Source organism: Cricetulus griseus, chromosome 7 (genome assembly GCF_003668045.3).
Source record: "Cricetulus griseus strain 17A/GY chromosome 7, alternate assembly CriGri-PICRH-1.0, whole genome shotgun sequence".
Lineage (NCBI taxonomy): Eukaryota > Metazoa > Chordata > Mammalia > Rodentia > Cricetidae > Cricetulus > Cricetulus griseus.
Genome location: NC_048600.1, coordinates 79629786 through 79642283, shown reverse-complemented (window position 1 = coordinate 79642283; position 12498 = coordinate 79629786). Strand labels below are relative to the sequence as shown.

Here is a 12498-nt window from a genome sequence, read left to right as displayed (position 1 = left end):
TTTGTATCTCTTAGCTGTTTAACTGTTCACTTTCAAAAAGAAAATAGGGGTTAATCTCAAAACTATCTAGCTGACTAGAGTAAACTAAACTGTTATCAGAGAGATTCCATAATGCTAAAATTTACCCTTAAAATTATAGAGCATTATGCCTATTGGTATTCCATGCTTTTACATGAGAGTGATGCATTCATTTTCATTCTCAAGGATGGTAGCATATGCATGTGACATAATGTAGGCATGGAGTGGTGTCCCATGATCTCTATCATATTCTGTTGGTTCAAAGCAAGTCACAGATTGGCCCCTCCAAAAAGAAACCTGAAAACTGCTTGAGGCCAGGGGGCAAAGGAATTGGGAACCATGTGGCCCTCGTGTTAGTGAATATTTTAAATTTGGCTTCCAATTTACAAGTGATTTCAGTGAACTTTTTCTGGCTACCTTCACTGTTAGTCCAGTGCTGTGCTTCATCAATAATTAAAATGGGCCATGGAGCTGGTATTACCAACAATTATAGAGCAATGGTCATTATAAATGGAATTTCTTTATGGTAGAGTATTTCCTGGCTTACTCTGTCTACTTCAGGAGAAAGATTACTAAGAAGAAATCTCTTTGTTATCACTTGAATATATTTTCCATCTTCAGAGATCAGTGCTGGTTTCATCAGCACTGAAGTGGTCCCTTGGCCTTGGTTCTGGGATTCTATCAGTGGGAGCTAGCCTTGCCAAGACAGGGATGGAAGTGAAAAGCACTTGTGTGACTCAAGCATGTAGTGTGAGACCCTCTTATTTGGACCCAAGTCATTTAGATAAAATATACAAAGCTTTTACTATACCCTTGAATCCTGGTTATTATCAACATTAGTCAGTATGGCTATTTGGGAAAAGAGATTTTTAGCATTCTAAGGTTTTTGAGACCCTTAGAAGTAGGAAACAATTTCTACAAAATGCACATATTCCAGAGTTCTGCAAGAACAAAATAGATAACTGAGCCTGTAAACCTTTCTTGTTCACGTTACAAGGCTAGACTTTGAAACAGATTCTGGTAATTTAGTGTGAAATTGAAAACTAGTTAGTTGATACTTAGTTGTCCTTTTGTACATGTTGCATATGCTAGGTTGATATAGTTTGCTCTCACATGTGGGGAGAGGGGGAAGAGAAAGAAAACTGTGATTTCTGTGTTGGGATTGAGTGTGGTATTTAATGCAATATGACCTCTGCTTTTTCTAGTAACCAACTCCCTTTTCAGCTCCTGCTGCTGAACAGAGGTTGAAAGGTTTGAATTAAGACAGCACAGACTTCCTTTTAGTTAGCTAGCACTTTATCTTTTCCCTACTTCAGCATGGTATAAACAATAATGGAATAGTATATTAAAGTACTCATTCTCACATACCACTGGGAATGCTTAGAAATGCTGTTCCTAACTTATCCCATACACTCTGCTTTAACTGCTATAGACTGCTTCCTGGGCTTTGGAGTTTAGAACAGTAGGTCAGACTCTCCACAGGTACAGCAAACTTTGGAACCGGCTTTACCAGCTAGAAGGTGTGATAGGGTAAGCACTTTGATGAAATGTCTCATCTCTGGGACTCTGCTTGGTAATACAGTTTTGTAGGCTCAAAAAGGGTCTACTATTGAGTAATCAAAACTGGTAGACAGTGTTAGTTTCGTCAGCAAAAGGAGATTGGATTGTGTGAATGTCTTTGAAGCTGTGTCTTCTGGATACCTAATGTATTTTACCAAAATTCAGTGTGTAAAAAGCAAGATGATACAAATGGCTCCAGAACTGAAGGTCATGTTACTTGTGTCCTTATGAGCTGATGAGCTTTCCCACACTGTACTCAGTGCTAGCTAAAAGAAAAAAAAAAAGTTAAAACCTATTTAAAATGTGGAAAAATTGCTTCCCAATATTTTAACAGAGAGAGACTGAGAACACACAGCATTGAGTCATCAGGAAAACTGAAGATCTCTCCTGAACAACACTGGGATTTCACTGCAGAGGACTTGAAAGACCTTGGAGAAATTGGACGAGGAGCTTATGGTTCTGTCAACAAAATGGTCCACAAACCAAGTGGGCAGATAATGGCAGTTAAAGTAGGTGATGCCATGATTACTTTCGGTACTTTAATGCATTAGCTGGAATTTTGTGGTGCAGTAACACCACTGCTCTGTTCTTACCTTTGTGGTAATAATGGTGTTAAAAATTCTGTCTCTGCTTTCCCTGAGGGTGTTTTGTGTAGAGGTTGTCTTACTGGTTGTGTTTTCTTGCTCTGGAACATGAGTGTGTGAAGTGTGTGTTCATTACACTTTTGCCATGATGGATGCATTAACAGGTTTTAAACTTCTGGCCCCTTCACTGCAAAGGTGAGTTCATGCTGGGCCACCACACCCCTGGGAGCAGGGCAGTGCTGCTCTGAGCCAGGCCAGGCGGGAGCTGGAGGAAGAAGCAGCACACTGGGCTGGGCAAGGTGCGGGGCTAGGGCTAACAGCAGTCTTACTGAAGGTTTCCTGGAAACCACACACATGCTGTTGCCACTAACCTCAACCTTACTCGGTCCTGACCGGCTCGGCTTCTGTTGGTTTATTCCATCTCTACTCAGTACTGCCCTGTTCCCTGGTTTAACAGTTGTATATAAATGCGTACCTTGTGATAATACTGTCACATTCTGTCCTTATTGTGTTGTGCCATTTAATTTTTTCATTTGCCTCCTTCCCCTAAAAAAGGCCAGAAGTGGAAATTTGGTCTGTAAGCTGTACCCAGCAGGCCTCTGTGTACCTGTGATGAACTGTGATGAACTAGTAGTGTTCGTCTCACTCTTAATGGATTTGCACAACTGTACTTTGTTTGTTCAAATGTTTAAAAAGGATTGTGTTCTGTTTACGATATTCAAGACACATCAGCACTTTGGGGGCAATTTTAGAAGTTAAAAATAAGATATGGCCATATTCTCATTAAATTTAAAATATTTATGAGAGCAAATAACATCTCAGTTTGTAACAGTTAAGAGTGGCTTTGCAGGTAGTCTAATTTAATCTTGATAATCTCTACTTTGAGACTGTCACAATGGCTTGAAGAGATGACACTGGGCAGTGGGTCTGTCTCCCAGCACTTGAATGCTGTCAGGCCTCTTTCAGCAACATTTTACTTGATAGTGTTTGTCTCCAGTGCTCAGTGTTTCCTCACTGCTGGGTCATCTCAGGATAATATTTATGTTGAGGAAACATTTAATGTTTCTCCTCAGATTCTTGTTTTTGACCATATTTTTACAATATGGAGAGAATGGTGCTTTTGGTAGGAAAAAGTGTGTATATTCATGAAAATTTGCATACAGCCCAGAGACCTAAAAGTGCACAGACTGAGACCTCTGCTCTAGAGTATCCATCAAGACACAATGTGCTTCTTAGAATGGTTTCTGTAGTCTTGTCTTATGCTTCTGCAGTGTAAGGAGGAAGAAAGTCATTGGGCTTATTTGCTTCTGATGAATGTTCTGTTGTCCCTCTGTCCTTGTACTGTCTGCATGTGGCATCCAGCTTCAGGTGATGGGGCTTTAAAGGAAGGCTTCATGGATAGCTCAAATTCAAAGCTTACCTCCCAAGTATGAGGGAAAGTACTTTTAAATATTATTACTGACTTTTTCTTAGTGCTGAATGTACTTCATCTGTGGTGATCAACACCATATGGTATTTAGTAATGTGGATAAACTTTAAAAGTAGTAAAAGACTTTCAAGGGAAAAAAAGCACTTCATTTTGACATTTCTCTGTGATTAATTTGATCATATTTGGAGTTGTATAATGGTTACTCAAGTTTTGATGGTGAAAATATTGAATTATTGTCCAACCTTCATAATATAAACAATAGATACTATTATAATGCCAGTGACTATTTTGAGGGCTCCATTGGAGTGCTAATATGAAGTCTACCTCTTATGAGGTGCTCACAGACAGTTATGGAATCTATGCCTGTTGATGCCAAATGTACACTAATGAGCTGAACTGTCTCTGTATACTCCCTTAAGAAATTGAGCACACACAGCAATTTGGTACATGAGAGGATAACAGTAAGGCATAACTTGACAAAAGTGGGCAAGTGTCATGGAATTCCATGACGTCATTAATACTGGAAGAATGAAGTCAATGTACATTAATTTGATAACAGTTGATGAATAATAGATGTTACCTACTGTAGAATTTTAAACATATTTATTGTTGATTTCTTTAGAGAAACAGTCTTTTGTCACACATCATCATGTAGGCACACAGACCACCCTGACAAGTATAATTATATAGAACTGGTGAGTGTTTAAGGATGAGTTAGATTTGATGTATTGTAAAGAGAGGTAGCTACACAGTGAATAACTTTTTATTGTTGTTAACTGAGAAACATTTCTTGAATTAGCTCAATGTTTGCATTTAAATATGTATTTTGGTACTATGGAGAAGGATTGCTTTATTTATTAGACATTAAGTCTACCCTACAAATCATTTGCAGCATTTACTTAGAGTAGCCACACAGAAGTAAACTGGAATTTCTTTTCATATTATGATTCCTCATTTTTCCTTTTGAGAATGCCTTTTCCCAGATTGATTTTGCTGTGTATAAGAAATGCTAATTAGGCTGGGCATTGTTGGCTCATGCCTTTGATTCCAGCACTTGGGAGACAAAGGCAGGCGGATCTCTGTGAGTTCGAGGCCAGCCTGGTCTCCAGAGCGAGTGCCAGGATAGGCTTCAAAGCTACACAGAGAAACCCTGTCTCGAAAAACAAACAACAATATCAACAACAAAAATGGTGTGTATAAGAAAAGGTGTCTTCTTAGTTACCTGAAATAATTATCTCAAAGACTTAATCTGAAAATTGACTAAGGTGTAATAAATCAGAGTCAAAAAGGAACATGTAAAATGTGTCTTTAGACAGTTCCTGATGTGTTAGCAAACAGACGTGGACAGTTTTAATTTCAAAGCTTTAATTGCATACACTAGGCAAAGATCTATTGCTCATTAGTGAGTGTGAGTAATGCCATTTGCCTCTCAACCCATGCAAGGATGATTGGACCATAGCTGCTTAGGGAGAAGTCATTGTTGGCAGTGAGGTCTCCTGAAGCGTTGTAAAAGGAGGACAGTTGTCAACTCTTTACTTTGATCGGTATTTTCTACAAATGATGTTTATTTAATGTTCCAATAAAATTTTTAAATTAAAAAATTTTAGAACAGATCCATAAAAACAAAAAATCATAATGAGGAAATGCCCCCCCAACAAACACATACATGTATACACACTCACATACACACACATGCGTACACCCCCTCCCCATACACAGTGCAGCACTTAAATTCATTTAAAAGTATCAGTTACCTTAAATTTGTCATTTTTTATGTTGAACACAAACTAGTTTTTTGAAATATACAGCACATTCTCTATTAAGATGTTAATATCTGCAACAAAACAGTATATTAGAAGTTCTAACTATAGTAATAACTATTGGTTAACCTTTATACATAGCTCTCTCTTGTTCCTACTGCCCAGTATCCACTACTGTGTTCTCAGCTTCAGAAGAGAAACTATTTTCAGACTCCACAAATGAGACTATGCAGCTTGCCTGCACAACTGGCTGGCTTATAGCTCCAACAATGCCTTTATGACCAGTATTCCATTCTTTTTTTGAATGAATAGTATTCTACAGTGTAAATGCACTGCGTTCTTTTTATCTACTTCTTAACTGATGGATGTGCACATTGTTTTTGTTTGTGGCTGTTGTGAACAGCACTGCAATGAATTTTGAGGTTACTGGCCCATTTTTCTTGATGGTGGGGTAATCATGGAATGAAACAAACATGAAATCACTGTCCTCAAAGTAAAGAAGGTTTCTCTGTATAGCTGTCCACAAGGGTTGATTGTAGTAGGTAAATCTCCAGGTTTGAACCCTGCCTATGAAGAAGATATTAGGATTAGATTTCTTAGTTAGGGTTAGAGAAATTCATGTCTGGGAAAAATACCTTAGCAGCATCAGGACATAGATAAATCAGATCCTGGTATGTGGGAAGAGATGAGAAAGAACCAACGAGGTGTCATACATAAACTCAGACTTATGGCCTGACATGTGTACAGTGAGCAGCACCAATTGTGAACTATGTGAAGGAAGACTGACATGAGTCATCCACCAAGGTCTTTCCACAGTAAATCCTGCATGCCCAGAGAGTGTGGGTATTATGATGGTAAAAACAGTCCAGTTGTTTAGGTCGAATTTTGTACCAGACTGCTAATGGTATGTATTATAGTGTACATTAGGGTTTCAGTAATTTTCTTTTTTGTTGATGATCTGCCTAATTTGTCTCATTTTTTTTCTACCCTCAACTCTGCTCTTTTGCTTTTTCTGTTTTATCCAACTGTTTTTAATCTAGGACTGGCCACTTGATCATTTATATTTGGATTTTTACTTCGGTGTGCTTGAACTAGAACCTAGGTGTTTAGTGGGAAGGGCAAGGTTCCTCTGGTGACAGTATCAGCAGTCCCACAGCTGTTCAACCCTTCTCTACCATCTGCTGATTAGGTATGTCTGCCCTTGACCCAGATGATACAGGTGTGGTATTGTGTAATTTTCCAGGGAGATGTAAACAAACATTTACCTGAAGTAGGGTACCAAAGATAGACCAAACAAAGAAAGGATCGCACTTAAGCCTAGCTTAGTAAGATAGTGTACTTATTGAAGTTACTTATAGGGACATATAAGGTGAGAGATTACTTAGAATAGTAGGAGGACTTGACCAGTTGTAGTAGAGAAAAGCCTCACCCCAGCTCTTAGGAAAGGTGCATCCCTGATGTTCTCTGTATATCTTTCAGGCAGCTCAGCCTGCTGTGGAGAGCAGTTGTTACTGTTTATATATCCCCCAGGGCTATGTGAGTCTACTAACTTTTAGGAGTTTCCTGGGCCTTTTGCATTTCATTTGTTTTCTGAGTCTCAATGTCTTTCCTCTCTCCCAGTTGGAAATACTTCAGTTTGAAGGAAAGAGCTACACACTGTTCTACCTCTTCCTCCAGCTTATTGTTTTTGTTCCTCCTCCCCACACACTCCAAGTTCTCTGAGATGTGGAAGGGGTAATGGGTATATCTGATTATTTTCTTCCATCTATCACTGAACATTAGGCTACTGTGCTACACCAGCAATCATCTACTCTCAAAAGCTTGATTAGCTATGAATCTGCACTAAACACTGCCCATTACAAGAAAGAAGTTTCTCTTCATGAGTCACCTAAGCTGATGACAGCAGTAACCTGCAAATACAAATATTAAGAAGGCATATCATTTCTGTTTAACAAAACAACAGTTTTGTTTTGTTTTCCCCCACATTAGGGCCTATTACCTCCCTAGCCATAGCCTTTTATCCTAGAATATAATAGCAGATACAAGTTCCCTCTGGAGTAATGGGCCTTAAATCCAGTCAGAAGGCAGTTGGTTGACCCATGACAGTTGTGGAATGCACTATTACTCCAGTTAGCACATCTTACCTGGTATGGTGGTATAGCTCACAGGGTACATAACTGAGCATCACTGTCAGTGACAGTTAGCCCTAGCAACCTACTTAGTGCGTTCCATCACAGCCCTAGTCTGATTCTTCCATGTTTGAGTCAAAGCCTATGGTGTGTCAGCATGGGGTTTTACTTCTAGTTCTGGCATGTAACCAATAGCAGTGGCAATAGACTTTATGGTTTATGGGCTCAGGGCCTCTCTGGCCAATAACTGTCAAAAAGGAAGCACAACTCCTGGTACTGATTTTTCAACCAACAACCTTATGGCTCCCGAGAATGCCATTTTCCACGCAACAAGGCATTTTCATTTAAACTCCTTAACTATTCTTTCTGATGCTTTTAAGGTACTCAAGGTTTAGCATTATAAAAATGAACCTTTTTACAGGTGGACGGGATCCCTGAAAGCTTACTGTCTATTCCAACCAAATACCAGTTTCTTAGATGGTTAAGAATATTTAAAAAGAAGGAAAGATTATCCCAGGTCCAGTACAGCATGAAAAGATCTCAATACTTTGTATCTTTCCTTAGGAGAGCATATTGAGTGGGTGAGATGGCTCAGCCATAAAGGCCCTTGCTGGCAACCTGATAGCCTTAGTTCAGTCCCTGGGACAAACATGGGGAAAGAGAGAGCCAACTCCCACCAATTGGCCTCTGACTTTTGTAAATACACATGTGAGCCCCCCTCCCCCGCCCCTGACAAATATAATAAGAAAATATAAAAATATAAATAAAAAAATAATGTTGGGTACAGCAGTGTGGATAAGAAATACCACCTATTTGGCACTCTAATCCACTCATTTTCCATGAGTCATCTACTGACCCAATCTGAGGTGCTGTGCTTTACTCCACCCTGATGGTCTCTGTGGGACCATCATACCCTGGTTGGCCTGGTTTAATCCCAAGGGAGAGCAGGGCCACACTGGTGTCTGTCACTGGATCTGCTGCCCCAGTTCTGACAGGCTCTGGGTGGCCCTTGCTTTTCCATCAGCCACATCTATCTGCTGAAAGGGCACCAACCCAGGGAAACAGTATACATTCCCAGAGTTGCATGACTTTTCCTGGGGAAAAGAGAACAATTATTCATCCAGATAGGACACCAGCAGCAGACCAGAGAAACAACTCCACCCAAGTGTAGCTTGGTGAACCACTGAGTTCATTAGGGCTGCTCACAGGAGCATAGGTGAGGTATTACTTATGGCAGCAGCGTTGGTGACTCAGAGGCATCTATATCATTGAAAGCTCCACCCAGAGTGGGTGATGACTCATGAAAGCTGCATTGCTTGACTTCCCTGCACAACTTGTAGGTGGCAGAGCCAGCAGGAGTCTCCTCTCTGGCAGTTGTTACTGCTTGTATAACCCTAGGATGGAAGTGTGTAGGAGGGGGCAGCTTATGAATCTTGTGAGCTTCAGGAGCTTTCTGAGTCTTTAAGTTCAAGTTCCTGAGTCTTTAAGTTCAAGTTCCTGAGTCTTGTGAACCTTCCTCCTCCCTCCAGGGGATGCTTCAACATATGGGAAGACAGGGATGGTAAAAGTGCAGTTTGGCTTGTTTCTCCACAACTCTGGAGACTGTGCCAACACTTCTGTTAAAAGTTCTATCATTGAATGGTTTTGGTGGGTATTGATGGCCAGTAATCATTGGGGAAGAGTTCATTTTAGTGTTTGTATTTATGTCTTGTATATTGTTCTGAAGGCCCTAATGTGGTAATGACAGAGGTGACTTCAATAGGAAAGTTCCCTTTTGATATCAGAGTGCTTTATTAGGCAGCTGAAAGACCATAGTGACAACATTTGATTATGTAAGTCTGGATGGGATACAGAATTTCTGGCTGTGTTGCTTGATTTGAGAAAGATCTTTATTATCTTGTAATCTTTTTATTGGTCAGATCATGTGGCTAAAATAAGAAATCCATGATTGACTGAGCTGCTACCTTCCTAGTGTTGCTTAGAGGTATGGTATTTCCTGTGCACAGTACAAATGGAGGCTGCTCAAGAGTGGGGAATTCCAGATATGACATAGCTGCCTTCGGTCAGGCTGGGTGTTGAATTACATCTGTACTTTCTTTGTTGTAGCTCCAAGTTACTGGTTTTCACAATATGGATTGTTTCTTGTAAAAGTTTTACATGAAACTCAGTAAATAGATGTATCAGTAGAGGTTAGAAGAGGCTAAGAATATAGTAAAGTTGTAGAATGTGTTTAAGCATGTCTAAGGTCCTGGGTTCAGTCTTTACCATGGAACAAACAAACAAAATAAGAAGGTGTTGGAATCATGGGGGAAGAAGTTTGAAAGCCCTCAGATTATCAGTTCAGTGGAAGAACATGAGAGTTAAAGTAAAGTAGTTTGGAGATGCTTGTTACAGGTGAATTTTAACCACCTATTGTGTCCTTCAGATCATACTTGAATCTAGTTTTTTAAACTGACCATTGCTTAATAAATCTATCTGATTTGTGATGCTGAATTATACCCCAGCATGCATAGCTATTTGAAGAAATAAATATTAGGCTTATTATATCTCACTCTCCATGGGGACATCTGAACTAACATTTGGTATATTTCCTAACACTGCTTGCTGTCTTAAGACTCTCCTGACTATCCTTTAGATTTGGATCATTGTCTCTTTTAATGTCATAGGTTCATGATCTTTAGACCTTAGACACTTTAGTGCTGATCAGTATTATGCTGTTTGAATGTACATGATGGATATGCTTAGTGAAGAGGAAGAAGCCCCTTTGTCAAGGCTTATCAAGCTTGTTCCATTAACTCTGTTCTCTTTCTATGGTGGGATATGACATATTCTCCCAAGTTCTCAGTGCACAGGCAGAATATGTAAAAAGTATCGGGCTCTAGTGTCCTCCACGAGAAAAATGGGAAGTACTAATATTAATTTGTTAATTTGGTCAAGATAAAACTAGAATTTTATAAATTGATTTAAAAGACTTCCATGATCTTACAGCCAAACTTCACAACCATTCTTCTGGATTTAGTAACTGCAAATACCCTCATAATAATTTCATACTCAGTAGATAAGATTTATTACTTTTGGACATGAAAACAAATGTATCTTTGATCTGCATTTCATGCTCCTCTCAATACCTCTCCTTCCCTATTTGTTTTGGATGATATTGCCATCTGTTTGTCCTTGTTGGTTATGGTGTTATGGGATGTCTTGGGAATTTAAGTATGTCATCTGTATAGAAGCTCTAAGGATGAACTTGTTCAGCAGGGATATGAGTTAGTGGAAGACAGAGAATACGAATTCTTAAGGTTTATGTGTCCTAGGGGAAGGTTGTATAGAATAATAAGGCTATAGCAGGGTGCAGGGCATCTCCTTTTCTATTTTCTTACCTGAGTTTGCATCTCTAGTTAGTGGGGCATACTATTGTAGTACTTTTAGGAGAATGAAGATTTTTTTTTTTTTAAGACCCATAAAAGATAGCACTATTCCAAAAGCTTGAGAGCTACACATTTAATTTATATCTTTATTCTGTAATGATAGTGGAGCCATTTGGCATTTCTGATCATATCTGCATGCTTTTTTATTTATGTTTACCTGGTTTTAAATTACCTTGAATACAAATTTGGACTTTTAAAGTATTTTTGCCACTCTAAGAATATAATTTCCTCACTGGGGGAAAAAAAGGCTTGTATGTGAAAGTTATAATTTTCCATTATTGTTTTAGATGTTTATTTAAACTATGTTATTTAAACTAAGTAAAAATAGAAATAGTCCAAAGATATTTTGTATTAGAAAGAGATGTTAATTGCTTTTCAAGAATGATAGCTATGTTTTTTACCAGGGGTATATGTTCACTAAACATGGTTAATAAAATAATGACCAATGAAAATCTCACAATGGCCATAATAAAGAAAACTATGATTTTGTAGAATTTCTCTATATTTGATTGTAAATGAAATCTCTTTAATCATGAGATGACTTTTAAAAGTGTTCCGGGGTCTCTTATGGACATTTCACCCACTATTTGAGTAAGAAAAAGAAAGAAGAAAAGGATAAAGGCTTGTGCTGCCCAAGCTAGTATCGCTCCTACTCAGCTTAAATTTAAGATGTAAATAAGTGAACATTTCTTAGAAACCAGTGCATGAGTTCCCTGGTTGAACATCTGAGCATGGTGAGTGTTGTTTCATCTTTATTTTTTGTTTTCCTGTGGCTGGGATTAAAAACAGACTGGGAAGGGAAGGAAAGGTTCTTAATGATCTGTTCAGCTTTTCAGGGTTTTGCTCTTTTCGTATTAGCCCACATTGGCCTCACTTGTTGCAAATGGTGGAAACCTTTCCCATGCTACTGTTCTGATTTCCCATAAGAATGTGTCTTGGAAGTGACTGTGTTATTACTAGCTACACTACTCATTATCCTTAGATATTCTCTAACTTGAATTATTCATCAAGGCCCTGAATCAGAGTAATCAACTTGAATGTATTGTTAATGTAGGTATATACTTGTGGTTAGTTAGGCCTCTTGAATTGGTTTAGTTTGTAAAGTGTTCACTGAGATAAATGTTACAACTCAGCCTCAGAACTTTACATAGTTACTGAGCTATGCTTGCTCAGTCCAACATCATTTAGGTGGAATCTCACAGCTGACTGCTGATCACCTCTACCCAGTGCTTCTTGAACAGAGTGAGAATGTAAGGAGTGTTAGTCTAGTGCAGAGTCCCAGGCACACTGGTGTCATGTTGGACCTGAAGCCATCAGCAGTGGTGTTCCTTTTTGTTCAGAGTAAACTATGTACAGTGTTGTAGATAAGCAGACTCTTCTGCCAGAGCCTCAAGCTGCCCACCCAGGAGCTGTCCCCACATGCTAGTTGGTCACAGAGCTGCCACCAGGGATTTCAGTTGGGCCTTTGTGCTGTGGAGTAGCACTCTTCCTTTCTTTAGCTATGGCCAAGTTTTGGAAACCTGCTTCTAGAAGTCAGACATGGGTGTGAACTGTTGTGGTTTTCACTGTAATGCTCCTTTTTTAGACTTA

General features: G+C 39.1%; 1 protein-coding gene and 1 non-coding gene across 3 annotated transcripts in view; both read left to right on the top strand.

The window, feature by feature from the left end:
* Window positions 1-12498, top strand: part of Map2k4 (mitogen-activated protein kinase kinase 4) — a 97552-nt gene that overhangs the window by 53147 nt on the left and 31907 nt on the right. For both annotated transcript variants that reach the window (XM_027427141.2, XM_027427142.2), the window contains one exon: window positions 1913-2087. In XM_027427141.2, coding sequence (XP_027282942.1) covers window positions 1913-2087 — 175 coding nt within the window. The remainder of the gene's footprint in view (window positions 1-1912; window positions 2088-12498) is intronic.
* On the top strand, window positions 2454-2550 carry Mir744 (microRNA mir-744). The gene has a single exon (NR_105266.1). It is a non-coding gene; the product is annotated as a microRNA mir-744 (primary transcript).